General features: G+C 47.7%; 1 protein-coding gene across 12 annotated transcripts; it reads right to left on the bottom strand.

Annotated features, from left to right (window-relative positions):
* Window positions 1-1,128: 1,128 nt before the first annotated feature.
* Window positions 1,129-14,704, bottom strand: Sf1 (splicing factor 1). 12 transcript variants are annotated; one of them, XM_029533332.1, is made up of 14 exons: window positions 14,206-14,596; window positions 12,539-12,667; window positions 9,877-9,952; window positions 6,924-7,076; window positions 6,632-6,721; window positions 6,109-6,292; window positions 5,901-6,016; window positions 5,693-5,800; window positions 4,572-4,752; window positions 4,037-4,310; window positions 3,723-3,782; window positions 3,439-3,618; window positions 2,494-2,682; window positions 1,132-2,120 (listed from the first exon to the last, which is right to left on the bottom strand). In XM_029533332.1, exons 1-14 carry the CDS (start codon window positions 14,234-14,236, stop codon window positions 1,903-1,905), a joined length of 1,989 nt encoding a protein of 662 aa, XP_029389192.1. In that variant the 5' UTR covers window positions 14,237-14,596; the 3' UTR covers window positions 1,132-1,902. The 12 variants fall into 12 exon arrangements, with proteins under 12 accessions (XP_021064967.1, XP_029389192.1, XP_021064922.1 ...); XM_021209308.2 differs by lacking the exon at window positions 2,494-2,682 and having other exon boundaries at window positions 1,129-2,032; window positions 4,033-4,310; window positions 14,206-14,599; XM_021209263.2 differs by having other exon boundaries at window positions 1,132-2,682; window positions 14,206-14,704.
* Between the last annotated feature and the right edge of the window lie 874 nt (window positions 14,705-15,578).

The following is a 15,578-nucleotide window of genomic DNA, read 5'->3' as shown; positions in this document are numbered from 1 at the left end:
TAACCCTGACACAATAGGACTGTGCTTCCTACCTAAGATGCCATAGGCCAAATGGGTATTTCCCACCTCCTAAATACTGACACTATGCACAGGTGTAGCTGGGCCTTCACTTGCTCTTGGAAACTCTAACAAAGGCTGGCAGCAGGGTGAGAGAGGGGCCATTAAGAGCACACTGCACAGGGAGGAGGGTAAGACCAGAGGATAAGACCAGAGGATGGCTGAGCCATGGTTAAGTCATTTATTGATTTTACTTCTAAAACCCACACAGCGCCACTTTGCTGCTTCCAGAGCTTCAAAGAGCTAATTAACCGCCCAATGAGCCCACCAGGGAAACCAAGATTGTGAGGGAAGCAATGAGGTAAAGCCAAGGTCGAAGAGGGTGGTCAGGCCCTGCCCCCACACTGTAAGGTTAAAGGCAATAGGGAAAACCTCTAGTTTAGGGCTTGGTTAGGAAGCCTAAGGGTGGACAGTAACTGTAGTAAAGCTACTGGACAAACCAGCCACAGCTGTATGAGCGCCCAAAAATGTGGCTCTTACAAAGACAGAAGGGGTAATTTTCCTGGTGCCAACTGTGTACTACCTACTACCCTAAATAGAACTGTAGAAGACCCTTTGTAGAGGTGGCCACTCAGCACAGGGTACCACTTTTCGTCCCTACCACTCCCCTAGACCTGCAGTGCTGGCAGGCTGAGAGCCACCAGCAGAGAAAGAAAAAAAGCCACTTGGCAGTTTTAATTTTAGCAGCTCTGTGCCCAACAAGCAGGATTAGTTAGCGTGACCTTTAGTGCTGATGCCTCCCCAGGTCCAGGTCCTTAAGTCAGGCAGCAGCTAGGAGACACAAATCCTATCTAGAGCTCATCAATGTGGGGGTCGGAGCTTCAGGAAAAGGCTGTCACAATGACAAACTCCTGAAATGTGGAGTGAGCCTGCTTCCCAGTTCTATCAACTAGAAACTTTCTAGAAACTAGAAATTCTAATGTGAGGGGCTGAAGCCATTCACACACAGGAGCTGGGACCAGGTGTTAAAACAAGGTAGGTAGGCAGGGAAAGCTTGGTGCTGATGGCCGGGGGGTGGGGGGGGGTGGGGGGTGGGGCCTGTTTAAAAGGTTTTAAAAGAAAAGAAACAGACCCGGAAAACCACACTGCTGTTTTATTCAATGGAACATTCCCCCCTTAGTGCAGTGTTGAATCAAACACAGAAAAAAGGCCCAGAGAAATTTCTGTAGATAAACCAGTGAAAAGAACGCGCATTACACATTATTGTCAACATAATCACTCCACGAAGAGGGAAGGGGCAAAGAAGCAGAACGAAGAACAAGGGGCACAAGCCCCAGACACTGCAAAACATCTGGACTTCTGGGGTCAAAATAAAACATAAAGGGAAGCTTTCCAGGAAGGAGAGAAGCAAATGGGTTCTGAGGCAGCTTGGGTGATCAGAGAATGAAAAAAAAAAAAGACTCCAGGTTGGCCTATGATGGCTTGGGCGGTGCCCTATACTGCTCGCAGGAGTGCAGGAAGATATGAATCCCACTGCCAGATAAACTCTATTGACCAACGAGTCAGAATTATCAAGACTCTTTAAAAGATGTCAAAGATAAACTACCTATTTGAGTGTGGCTGAGGCTCTTCAACAATTGGAACCATAGGACCCCCACTCCCACCATCAAGCCTGATATTAATAGCCAGAGCCTGTACCTAAACCATTTGCCCCTCTCCCCTTGGGAGGAGAGGAATGGAGACAAGGGAAGGATCCTATCTGCAGCAGAAGACCGGGGAGAGCATCTCCTTGGACGGAGTCTGAAGAAAGGAAAAGGTAAGGAAATAACAAAGGAAAAAGATAAAAATTAATAAAAATTTCACAATATGGAGCCAGCGTGTTCCGATTCCGTCCACAAAAATAACTCAGGCTGCTTTGCCGAACCATCCTGTCCACCAGGGGCGCTGCTGAGGTTGTCTGCCTGGAAGGGTCACCAATGGGCGCGGAAAGTCCTCACTCTCATGGCTCTGGCCATCGCTGCTGCGGGGAGGGATCCTGGCGGCCCGGTTTGGGGAGAGGCAAAGGGAGTTGGGTGAGGAGAGAAGACAAAGAAGACACTCGATGCTACAGGGCGCCAGGAAAGCTCAAGCTGGCGCCCCTACTACCACCTGCCCGTTTCCCAAGCGAGTCCAGTCACTTGGCCCAGCCCAGTGCGTGCACACACACACATGCGTGCACACACAATCACATGCGTGCATCCCAATGTCTGGCTCCATATGGTGAGGTTCGGCGTGTGTTTAAACGAGACCAACTCTCTATGTATATAATATATATTTTCTTAAAAAAAAAAAAAAAACAAAAACGAGTCTAGTTCTGTGGTGGAGGCGGTGGGGGAGCTGGAGGCATCCCGAAGGGCGGCATGCCCGCCACCCCCATGCCCATCATGGTGACAAAGTTAGAAGGGTCCATGGGAGGCGGAGGAGGAGGGGGTGGGGCATACATCATGCCGGCGGAACCAGGTGGCGGAGGCGGCGGAGGGGGAGGGGCCCCGGGCGGCAGAGGCGGCTGGACCCCGGGGGGCAGGGGCACCATAGTGGGGTTGCCTTGCATCTGAGGGGTTCCTGGAGAAGCTGCGGCAGCCGCCTGCTGCTGTTGCCATGGCGGGATGGACCCTGTGCCAGCGCTCGTGGTGGTAGTCGTCGTATCTGGGGTAGTAAAGAAGCCCAAGGTCACACGCGCGGGGGTACACCGCGGCTCTCTGCGGCTGCTGCCTTGGGACAGGGGGACGAGGGGCGCCTGTTCCTTGCTTGGCATGCTGTACGGTGGTGGGGGGCGGGCGGGCGGGGCTGTCCTGGTGATGGGAGTGGAGGGGTGGGCAGGACTACCCTGGGGTCAGCCTCATGGTCTCTGGGCTTAACAAAGTAAGCCCTTTGTCACCAATGCCCCTGGAGGGGCTCAGGGGAAAGTTCCAGACACAAGAACCGGTTTTGACATCCCTCCGCCCAGCCGCCGCCACCACCGAACGGCACATTCAACCTCAAGCCCACAGCTACTCTCTCCCCACCGGCCCCCTACCCTTTTTTCTGCAGTCTCTCAGGCCCAATCACAACCCCCTCCAGAACATGCATGCACCATCCCACTCTTGACTCCGCTCACAAGGCACGGCCAAACCAGCAGCTCATTCAGCAGCTTAGCCTGGACTTCTGGTGCTCTATCTACAACAAGCTCCCCTCCAGACCTCCCAAGTCTCTCCCAAACACAACCACACCAAACATCAGCTCTCCTCCCCAAGACATTCCTTTGGGCCAGGCAGCCTGGCTTTCAACCCCACTGCCCTTGCTGAGAGACCAGAGTCCTCATTGAAGGTGTCTCCAGCCTGTGTGAAATCATGAGATTCTTGGTTCCCCTCAGCCCTAGCCCACATCCCACCCACCCCCACAAGCCCAAAATATTCCACTCACTTTGCTGCCATGGCAAGGGGGTGCTGGAAGCCATACTGCTGCTGGGCGGAGGGGGTGGCGGAGGCTGCTGCTGCTGCTGCTGCCATGGAGGAAGAGGACCAGAGGGAGGAGGCGGGGGCTGCCCACTGGGAGGTGGCGGAGGCGGCGGCATCATGCCCATAGGCGGCGGCGGCATCATACCTGCAGACAGTAAGACCAGGGTCCTGGGCTTTAGAGAGCAGGGTCCTGGGCTAGAAGGCCTTTGCTCCCAACCCTCGACAGAGTTCCCGAGTGAGTAGCATTACCTTTTCCTTGATGCAGGCGATAGACCCCAGAGCCCACAGGCGTACTTCCCAGGTACTGATCTTGATGGAAGGAAAGAGCAGGGACTTAGCAGGACATTTGAACTGGTCAGGCAAAACACCATAGCTTTCTCAGCTTTTGGAGTCATCAACTTTCCAAAAGTTCATGGGTCTCCCAGCAGATCCTCCATCAGCCTAGACCTCAGCAAGATTCAGAGTACTAGCTAGCCAATCTGCTGTTTGCAGCTCACAGCTATTTGGTGTGAACCTATTTTCCCCTCCCAAACCACAAGGTTTCTGGTCTGACACTTACTTACCCATTGGAGGAGGGCCATGGTGCCCAGGTGGGTGGGGGCCCTGGTTCATCGGTGGTGGTGGTGGCTGCATCCAAGGTGGTGGTGGTCCATTTGGGTTATGCTGCATGGGATGCCCACCATGCCCACCTGTCAGGCTGGGTAATGGGTGTGGAAAGCTGTGAGGGCCACCTCCAGGCCCACCAGGACCACCTCCATGCATGCCATGGTAGGGCCGATTCTCTGAAGGACCAGAATTCATCCAGGGTGGGCGACTCTGAGTTGTAGACATGAGAGACTACGTGAGAGCATTTCCTGCCAATGTCCGTGCCTGCGCCCCCTGGTGGCAACATTGTTCTTCTGACTATGTCAGAGGACCAAGAACAAACGGACAGGGTCCTCCCAAAGTGAGAGACCCCACAGAGGCCAGACATCCCAGAAAAACAATGTTGCCAGCTATATCCACCCCTAAGCTTTACCCCCAAATCCTTGGCCATAGCTCCGTATCTCTGCAGAAGAGAATAGGGGAGCTAGACCAGAGAACTGCTCCAGGGCTCACCGGTGGTGGTGGGTTGCTGGCAGGAGCAGCAGGTCTTGGTGCGCTAGCCAGGGGCGTGGTGGCAGGCCCAGAGGTGGAGCCCACAGATGCAGGGACAGGAGCTTCCCCTAGCTCAGCCATAAGGGACAAATATTCTTTATCCATCCGTGCTTTATCCTGAGCTGATTGAGGGTCGCCAGGCCTAAAGTAGGGTCAGAAACACAAAGTAAGGAAAAGAAAATACTCAACAGATCTCTTATTCAGTCAAATGTGATCCCCTTTCTAATCCTTTACTGGAAATAGTTATTCAATGTCCATTCTGTGTCTATTTTTAACCACTGCCAGTCACAACAGAGGCCCCAGATTACAGATTCCAGCAACCAACCACCCTACAAGACCCTCATCTCTCTTTTATTTTTATGTATATGAGTATACTACAGCTGTCTTCAGACACACCAGAAGAAGGCATCAGATCCAATTTCAGATGGTTGTGAGCCACCATGAGGATGCAGGGAATTGAACTCAACCTCTGGAAAAGCAGTCAGTGCTCTTAACCACTGAGCCATCTCTCCAGCCCTAATCCTCATCTCTCGTGTTCTATCAATCCTATCTCTATGGGACTGGAGATGGCTTAGCAGTTAAGAGCACTCATTGTTCTTACAAAGAATATGGGTTCAGTTCCCCGTAACTCCAGGTCTAGGTGATCTAAAGCCCTCTTCTAACATCCACAGGAACCAGGCATGCAAAGTACAGATGCACATATAGGCATAGGCAAAACACCCTATGAATATAACTATAGTATCTTCCCTGTTTGAGAGAAGAGAATTTACACTATTAAAAGGACCTTATGGGAAAAAAATCTTAAGTCTTAAACAGTTAAGGTAAATACTTAAGCAGTTACGGTAAATTAATAATGCACCCAATGGAAACATTTATAGTCAGAGTGTAAGTTTCTGGACAACAAAAGACAATACCAGGAGGCGTTACACATTTGTAGTTTTCTTGAATTTTAACTCGCATCACCCAGATCCACAAAGGATGCTGCTCTGGTGCATGAGATGAACCATGCATGAGTCAGTATAAAAACAAAGATCCTGAATACCAGTGGCTGCTGGAGAGCCACTTCAACAGTCAGGCCTCACCTCTGAAATTTGCAATCAGAAGCAATGTGACCAGCCCCTCCACACTTGGTACACACAGTAGTATTGGTAATGCTGCGTGTCTCTGAGCTCTGCCAGGGCCTTAAGATCCTGTTGAGATGGAGAAATCAATTAAAACACCTGTAGAGACCACCTTCCCACTTCAAAAAGGTTCAAGTTTCTATGCATTCTTCTCCACATTATCACTAACCTATTATCATCTTCACGTAGAGTACCATTCAATCGAGCCAACTCTCGAAGCTGCATTTTCCGTAGGTCATTCTGGTCCTCTGGGGTCTCAATACCCTGCTTCAGGATGTTTCTGATCTATTAAGATACAGCAGCAGTTAGTTGTCAAAGTACTTGGGGCCATCGCCTAGGTTTCCAGCAAGAAGCCTCCTCCTGGGCTCACCACACACCTGTTCTACTGCCTTTTTGACATTCTCCATCGTATTGGCAGTGACTAGGGCATGAAGAGGCTCATCTTCCCCTGGCAACATCTGACCATCTTTACGCCCAACTTTCCCTTCCTTCACCGATCCTTTCCCCCGTATCATGATCTTGGCGTTGCATTCCTTCTCAATGTTCTTCAGGGTGTTCCCTCTATCAAAGGCAGAAAAGACTGTTTACACAACCTGTGCAAACTCCTACTTCAGTAAAAAGGCTGGGCTGAGTAGGCATTAGTAGGAAACTGCAAAATGCAGAGCAGGGGATCACCTAGCCAAGGACTCTGTTCAGAGTTCTACACTAAGGTCAGCTCTAATATCTCAGGCTTTTACTTCTCCATAGAAAACTGGGGGTGGGGTGGGGTAAGCAGGGGACAGACACCTTGACACAAATCAAATTTAAGCATAATCCAGCCAAAACAAATGCCACACCAAATTCAACAACAAACTCAAATACAATCAAAACCTAGGGTGCCATAGACTAGTAATTACTCACCTGGGTCCAATTAGGAGCCCCACAAAATTGATTTCTGGATATTCATCTTGGGGGATCATTACTTTATCGCTCACACGTGTTGCTGGAGGCCTAAGGAAGAAAAGATCATCATCTATTTCTGGGAGGTGGTACACATAACATAACCTAAGTTCTTTTTTTAACCTAATCAAGAAGGGTATATACTATGTAAGAATTAAGGATAATTTGGGCCAAAAGGTGAGTAGGTACACCAGAACTGTCCCAGCAGGTCACATATGAACTCAATGTGCCTTGTAAAGTGTTCTCTACTTACTTGTAATCTGCAGGTGGTTTAAAGTCTGGGTTGAGAGCAACCATCTCCGTAATAAGGGTGTGCCGCTCCTCTTCAAGCTTTTTGCGGGTACGAAACTCTCGAGTGTTAAGCCGCTTCCCCTCGCTGTTGTAGATTGGCTCAGGGGAAGGGGACCTGTGGGAGACAGATCCCCATTACTGCTCTGACCCCCACTCACCTTGCTCCCACATGGACTATAACAAGTCTCCCCAGCCCCTCTGCCTCTCAGATCCTAACACTCTTCGGAGGAACCGACCATAACGTGTGCTATTCAAGATCGTGTGGAATGAGGAGATGGAACCTGACTTAACGTTAAGCAAACTGGGGTGTATGTGAGAAAGGGGAAAATGTTCTTTCTTCTACGTGACCAGGGAAGAGTCTATTAAATAGAAACCTCTGGACCACAAGTGGCAAGAACAGGATCATCCTCTGGAGGCTTCTTGCCAAATGACTCATTTGAAAAAATATGTAATAACCAAACTTGATGAACCACAGAAACCCAAGTTATGGTGAACTGTGCCTATCAGGAAGAGCATCTGTAGCCCCTGCCACGTAGTGAACACAAGCTCGTTCACCCAAGCAGCTGGGACTCAAGCTACTGTAGCTACTTGGCCCCACAATTGAGAGAAATGGTGCAAGGCTTCGTCTCTGCTTTTCCTTCAATGGCCTGGCTGGCTGTTCGAGGTGGGGAGTCTGAGTAGAGAAAACCGTTAAAAGTGCTAACAGCCTCTGCAAAGAGGCTGCAAATGCAAATTTAGTCAAACACTTGTCTAGGGTCTGAACCTGCCAACAGCAAGGGGGAAGGAACTACAATTCTCCACCAGAGTTTACAAGTTCAGAAAGCAGAAATTTCTCTCTCATTTTTAAGGAGTAAAATGCTGATGTTACAAGCAAAAATTAAAAAAATATATGTATATATATATATTAATGATAAAATGGTCAGTTTACCACAGCTAGACTTTTGCGGTAACAAAAAAAGAGAAGTTACACTCCTAGAACTGAGTTAAGATTACAAAAAGGACATAGGTTTGATACTCTGTATGAAAATTTAGTAGCAGCTGCAAGAAGGGAAGAGACCATGTGGATCAGGTTATTTTAAAAAACATCCTGAAAAGAGTCCCGACTCCTACACCCTTGGTTTAGTTGAGAGAACTGTGCCTAGTTGGAGAGCAAGAACTGAACTCGGCTGCTCCCACTGTCTTCAGCCTAAAGGGAACCATGTCATACCAGGTTACACACACGATGGAATAAAAGGTCAGGTTTGCTCGTGGCTAATGACGGCTAATTGACACCTCCGTTTCTAGTATCTGTATGAACTGTTAGCACAATTCAGTCATGGTAAACACAAACAAATGTCCCCAACTCATTAGACTGTCATTTTACACATTTAAATCTATAACATTTTTAAACATTTTAACTGTGCAAGTTAAGCAACATTAAAATAGCATAAAGTGGCTTAATTTTGAAAAACACCTTCTTAAGAAGTCATCTTATTAAGGTAAGCAGCTCATGTATTTCCCTCCAACCTGGGCTTAAAAAGCAAAAGCAATCAGGCATTAGGGCCTCTTTCAAAATTGAGCATATACAGGGAGGAACCCCTGCCCTGGTTTTACTCATTTCTAGCATATCCACCCCATTGCTATCTAGAATCAAGTGTTTCTGGCTAATTACCAAATTGTACAAGAACCAAACTGGCCTTTTAAAGGCTTTATAACCATTTAACCTCTTCCCAAACTGTGGAAGTAAAAAGCAAAAGCTAGCAATCTAGAGGTTAGACTGGCCGGACTTCTTCACCTAGAAGAGGCATCAGAGACATCAACTGCACTCTAATCCCAGTTTTCCAGGAAGCAAACAAGGTTTGTTAAAAACTCAACCTTTGGAGGAATTGCCTGGTAACCTGTAGACATACCATTAAAGGGGAAAAGGCCAAAAAGGCACTAAACAGTTGTGGTCTATAACCTATAACGTCAATCTTAAAAAAAAAAAAAAAACTAAAAAATAAAAATCTTCAAATCAAAAAAGAAATATAAAATTTCCAACCAAAATCTAGATGTAAAAATATAACAAACTTGGTAAGCAAAAGAAAGTCAATAATGGAGAAATCATTAAGTTCATTTGTTTCATGGTAAGGGGCAGAAGACCAGGATAACAAAAGCCAGAAACACCTTCAAAGCAATCTTTTCAACTATGCTACATGCACTAAGAAAGATTTCAGTGGAAGCTTATTGTCTATTAAATGACCAGACTTTAGCTGTTCAAAGACCTGTATCAGCCAATAAAATTCCACTTAAAACATTCCTCTCTCACATAAATTTTAACTTTCCAGAGGTGAGAGAAATTGTAAACTGAAATGGCATGACCACAGCTGTTTGAGGCCCACACTCCCTTTTAAAAAGGAAAAAGTCATAATTTAGGGGGTTGGTTGCCTTCCCTTCCCAAAACCCGCAGGCTGAAAATTAACTGGCAATGAAGGAAGTTGGTTAGAAATCTCCTGATTTTAAAACAATCTCAAAACCACAAGCAGGTAAGACTTCAACAAGCTTTGGCCTGCTTAAATTCAGTGATGGTTAAAAATACTCTCAAATCCCTGCATAACATACCCAATGAGAAAAACTACCCCCTGTGCTTTCAGCCAAAGCAGCCAGTGAAAAGGCAGGTTAATGGCCACCTCTCACTGTCCCTAGGGGTGGGCAAATTACCAGGTTAAAATCTATATGCTTACCAATTAGAAACCAGTTAACCATTTTCTTTAACTTATTCTCCCATTAAGAGAACTTTTCTAACTGTTGACTGAGCATACATTCTACTCTGGTCAGAATACCAGTCGTCTTAACTAGGATTTTATTGAACTGACACAATAGGTTGCCACCAGTAAAAACATATTGAGAAGAAAGGTAAAAGCGTTACTGTCAGCTGGTTAAAACTGTTTCCCAACCTGTCCTCAGGGTTAGGGGGGATGCCCAGGTCTCCTGTGCGCAGTTTACGAGTCAGGTCTTCTATCTGTAGTTGCACTGGAAGAAACCAGGTTAGGAAAGAAAAAAAAGGATGGAAAAAAGACAATGTTACCAAAAAACATCTCAAATCTCAATAACAAGCATGAAGAACTCGGAGACTTTGAAAGGGACGACTGATCAGTGACACACTGAGGTAAAAACCCCCAACCACCTAGCGCAGGAGTCCATCTACATCTACAGCTAATGTCCACCTCAAAATGGTTATCACTTAAGGAAGCAAACAGTTTGTTGGAAGAGGGGTTAGCAGTTAAGACTGTTCACTACAGCTTACAATTGCAATTATCAGGAGGTATTCACCTCTCCCTTCCCCACCAACACTTGCTTATGATTGGTACCCCGAACCAACGGCATTTAAGATATCAGTACCTGCTTCCCACCAAACTCAGGGCAAAACTTAAGTTTCTATTTCTTTAATAAGTATTAAACACAACCCAAAATTACTCAATTAACATGGGACAACAAAAATAGCAGTTGAGCAAAGATCATTTTCATTAAGACCAGATTTAAAACTCTTTAAGACACCCAATAACCAATTTAACATCTTACAGATTTGTGTGTATACATTCTGTACAACCAGATCTGTACTAAAAGAGCCCCCAATACCTGCACCTTTACTCAAATACTGAACAAACCACATTCCTTTCTTCATAATCCAATGGGCCTAGGTAAGGTGCTGTAAGCTTTGATTTTCCCCCCACTTTTTTCCAGGTAGGGTCTCAAATACACAGCCCTGGCTGTCCTGGAATTCACTGTGCAGACCAGGCTGGCCTAGAACTCAGAAACCATCTGCCTCTGCCTCAATGACTGAGTTAAAGGTGTGCACTACCTTAACCCACCTATGAGTTTATTTTCAGACCAGCTACTGATAGCTTAGGAAGGTGTGTAGATGCTAAGTGAGGGTCAAGAGAATATATATGGCTCCCAGGTTTGAAACATGAGAGATTCACTAAAAGCTGTCAGTAACTCAGACAAAATATAACACAGCACTAGGATAGCAAACCTAGAGTAGCTTCTTCAACATGGTATGTTACTGCTTCTCCTGTATTTTCATCATGCCCCAGGTCTCTAAGAAAGCAGTAATGGTACAGTTTACCTACAATTAGGTTTAATACATACCTTAAATACAGAAAATTCTAATTATCTGCATTAAAACATGTTTCACAGGACTATACAACATCTCCATGCTGAAACACTGATTTTAAAAAAAAAAATCGACAGTGAGGAGGATACCAAGGACCCCTGGACAAAGCAAATGTGCCATGGAGACACTGCCACTCTCCAAGCCCCTTCACTCCAATAAGCTCTAGGCTTGCAGCCAGACTAAGTCCAGCAACGTAATGTGAAAGTGCCATAGGGCAGCCTCTAGTTGTGGGATCTAACGTGAACAAACATCCAGCACTGAAGAATAAACCAAGAAAGACTGCTACCTCCCTGGAAGTAAAAAGGTACCCTAGCTTCTAACTCTGAGTCTATTTACTTCAATAAAATATGTAAATAGTTTCTAAGGGCTTAATGCATTAACTGGGCCTCCAGAGGAAGAGAGAGGGAGTTGTAAAGTACTGTTTCTTAGACTGTTCTTGGGCTGTGGGAGCACTAAGGACATCTTACAAGGTTACAAGGTCCAACACTGGTCTAATGACACCTAAGGCTTAGGTGAGAGTTAACAACAGGAGAAAGTAGGATTAGTAGTTAAGTACTGTGAGAAGCAGACAATTCCACGCCTCAAAATCCTCAGCAATCTAAAAACCAGGAAATGAAAACCTCCAGATTCAGACCACATTAGCCTTGAAGCTGGTTTGAGAAGGCCACAGCTCAATGGACCCAACGAGGTTTCTGCCCCAAAGAGGATGTTTACTTGGTTAGTTGAAAATGTTTATCAAGTGCACTTTTTGAGACAGCAGGACAGATATAAAACGTCCATTTATTATGATCCTGGATTTTAAGTAATTTTGAGGTTTAATTCTACTGTGGACAGTAACCTAATTTTTAAAATTCTGCCACCACTTCATTTCAAATCAAACAGTAAACCCTTCCCAGCAGAGTCCTTTAGTGGTAAATTACAAGAGCCTGTGTTTTAAGACAGCTCTCTAAGGATGGAACAAGAAAGGATACTGAAGGGAAGGATTAAATTCAACAAAACTTGTCAACTGTAAACGCTTTCCGAGCCACTTTTTGCTTAAGCTATTTTGTACCTATGAAAAACAAAACCACAATTTTAGGGAAAGGGAATCATGACATTATGGTGAAAGGCCATGCTACAAAAAAAGCAACTGGTTTACAATACCTGCAGTGTTCTCCACTGGGGCCTGTCCAGAAAGGAAGATAGCATTCACCTCACCAATGAGCAAGAACGGCAGCTGAGAAGTGGGCTGCCGAGCTAAGGCCTACCTGCTGCTAAGAGCAGGCCCAAACAAGAAGCTGCAAATGCAGGACTGGCCAAGCAAACCACGGATTACACAGCTATGAAAGCACAGCTCACCACACCTTTGTTCCCATGACTAAAATCTTGACTTTCAACAGGTTCGTCACTCAGAATAAGCAGTAACATCTGAAGATGCACCTGGATGTAGACCGTGTATTTACCTATGTAAGCTCTTTCCTGTTCCCGAGTCAGTCCAGGGGGGATAACTGTAGGCATGCCTGGAATCACTGTCTTCTGCTCCATTGTGTCTTGGTTCCATCGGCTCCTCTTCCTCTTCTTACTTGGGAAGTCTAAAGACAGACAGAGTCCATCAGGCAGAAATAGGAGCCAGAAGGCAAGCAGTTCATGATAATTAAAACTAAACTGAAATCACCTAAATTTTTAAAAGGAAAGAAATCTCAGAGGTCAGAGAAAACAAGCAGCCATTATAAAGATCCGCCTGTCAGAAAAGTTAAGAACAGTTCACATTTAGTTCTTTTATAATGAAAGAGCTAGACAATGTAGCAAGGAACAAATTTCTTTTGTAGTGTTGGCAACATCAAAGTCTTTGCATACACCTGGTAGGTAAGAGCTCTACCATTGAAACATATCTCCAACTCTTTGGATCTTTTGTTTGGTTGTTTTTTTGTTTTTTGAGTCAAAAGTCCCTTTACAGAACCCTGGCTGTCTAAGTAGACTGGCATTAAACTCAAGAGAGCCCCACCTTCCTCTGCCTCCAGAGGGCTAGGATTAAAAGCACGAGCCACCATGCCCTTGCTTCCAAGTCTTACTGCATAGAAACCCAGATTCAAAGTGTTAACAGATTCATATTATCAATTCTGAATGCCTTAGAGGGCAGAAAAGAGGACGACGGAATGAGGCCCACAAAGCACTGGAGAATATACAACACATCTCTTGCTACACATTACTATGGGAAACATCCCATCCTTCAATATGACCATCCTTACACATAGAAAGATCAGTAGTTTTCCTGACCAGTGGGCACTTGTCATCAGAACTCTGATTTATTACATTCTTCCCTACATTTACCACACAAGGCTTTCTACTTCTCAGATTACAGGCCCAGAGAAAAAGCCTTTTAAAACAGCACGGGGAAAGCTGGTCACTCTGAGAACCTTCTAGAAAACAAAAGGAGAAACAGCCTTAATAAATGATCGAACTCAAAGCATCCCTAGTTGCCTTCCGAACTCGCCTCGTTGTGAAAGGAGATACTATGGCCACGGGGCTGCTAAAAACCATCAAGGGAGCCACTCACACCACATCGTTCCGTGGATCTGCCTCTCCTGTTCTCCACAGCGGGAGCTCAGGGGGCAACAGGTGGCCTCTTCCAAAACTACCACAATTGCGCCACAAAGCCTGAAGGCCTCACTGCGTCTGCGCAAAGAACGCTTCCTCCCGCCCTTCTAGCCCTCACGGCGCGCGTGCGCACTCGAAGCCTCCCAAACCAGGGCGCGCGTTCCCCGTGGCGCGTCCTCCCGTGCACGCGCGCGCGTCCTCGCCGCGCACAACCGCGGTGGCGCGCCCCTCCGTCGGCGGGTCCGGTTCGCCCGACGACTCTCGCGCTCTATCGGCCCGACTCACCTCCGCCGCCACCGGGCTGTCCCGGCTGCTGGTCCTGGCGCGGAGGCGACCCTCGCTGAAAAGAGCGGCGGAGGCGGCTGCTATGGCGGGTACGAGGCCGGGGGCGGCGGCATCGCCGCTAAGGACAAGGCCGTGGTTAGGGCCCCCAGCGATCCCACCGGCGGCGGCGGCCCGAGCGCCACCAGGCTCGGCTCGAAGCCGCCCCTGGGCGCAGGAAGTGGGGAAAGGCCTGGTAGGCCCAGCTTACCCAGCGGCGTGGCGTTCGCTCCGGTCGCCATGGCGCCCCAGGGGACCGGCAGCAGCGGTTCCTCGTCCTCCGCGGCGGCTTCTCCTTCACGAACCTTCCGGGAGCTGGGGCTGAGGGGGAGGGGACCCGACTACGCTGCCGAAGAGCGCGGGGAGCCCGTCCTCTCACGCGGCGGGCGGCGGCGGCGCCAGACGCACAAAGAGGGAGGAGAGAGGACGCCGCGGGGGCGGGCTCGGGGCCGAGGGGCCGCGGCCTGGATTGGGCCGGCCCCGAGGTGAGGTCGGAGGCGGCGGCCTCCGATTGGTGGAGCCCTGGCTCTTTTCAATACGCGTCGGGATTGGCCGAACCGTTAGGCCGGCGACGAAATGGCGGCTGGGCCGGGAAGCTGGGAGGTGTCGCAGCGCGCACTCCTTGTTACTGCGCGGACTGAGCTCTGAGGCCAGAGTGGCGGGGCAATGGGAGGGGGCAAAGCCTGTGACGTAAAGAGGACGGCTAGCTCATTGGCTGAAGCCGATGGAGGTAAGCGCCTCGGCGTCGTAGTGCCACACGATTGGCTGAAACGACTCCCCTCCCCCAGGGACCAGCTTCTCGGGAATGGAGAAAGCCGGAACCTAGGCGGAGAGCAGGGGTGCGCATGCGTAGGGAGGGCACGCGGTCTCTCCGCCCCCTTCCCCAGAGGGGCGGAACGGAGGCCTTAAGTGACGTTAGTCGTTGTGCTAGGGTAACTAGGGACCGCGGGGAAGGGGCGGGCTCGAGCTGACGAACAGGAGACGTCGACGCTGCAGGTAGAGTAGAGAAGAACTTCCTGTTTTCTCTGAAAAAAATAGTGTTACGGAATGGCTCTAAAATAGGGTAGTTGGTGAGTGTATTTAAAGACTTTATTTTATTCCGGTACAAGGTAGCCAAGCAGTGGCCTGTCATCCGGGAACTTGAAAGGCCGAAACAGGAGAGCTGACATGAGTTTGGGGCTAGCCTGGGGTACAGTATATCTGTCTTAAAAAAAAAAAAAAAGCCAGGTTCAATGTCACATACTGTAATCCTAACGCTTGTAAAGGAAAAATCAGGAGCTCCAAGTCATTCTTAGAAGGAGAGGGGAGAGAAAGTCATTTCAAAAGTTAGTCTAAAAGTGAGCATGTCCATGGAAATCTCAATGTGTTGGGAATTTGTTTCAGTTACCTTAAAATTACCCATGAAAATGGTAGGGAACTTGTAAATGAAACATACCTTCCCATGAAATAAACATGAGAGTAATGAGACAGGTCAGCACAACATAATAGAACTGGGGATAGATAGGGTTCTCACAAAGGGGTTATTTCAACCCAGTAGGGGAAACAGTGTCTAATAAGTAATTAGAGTGGCTAGAGAAATAGCTT

Source organism: Mus pahari, chromosome 1, assembly GCF_900095145.1.
Source record: "Mus pahari chromosome 1, PAHARI_EIJ_v1.1, whole genome shotgun sequence".
In the NCBI taxonomy this organism is placed as follows: domain Eukaryota; kingdom Metazoa; phylum Chordata; class Mammalia; order Rodentia; family Muridae; genus Mus; species Mus pahari.
Note: the sequence above shows the minus strand (reverse complement) of the source record. Positions and strands in the feature narration are given on the sequence as shown.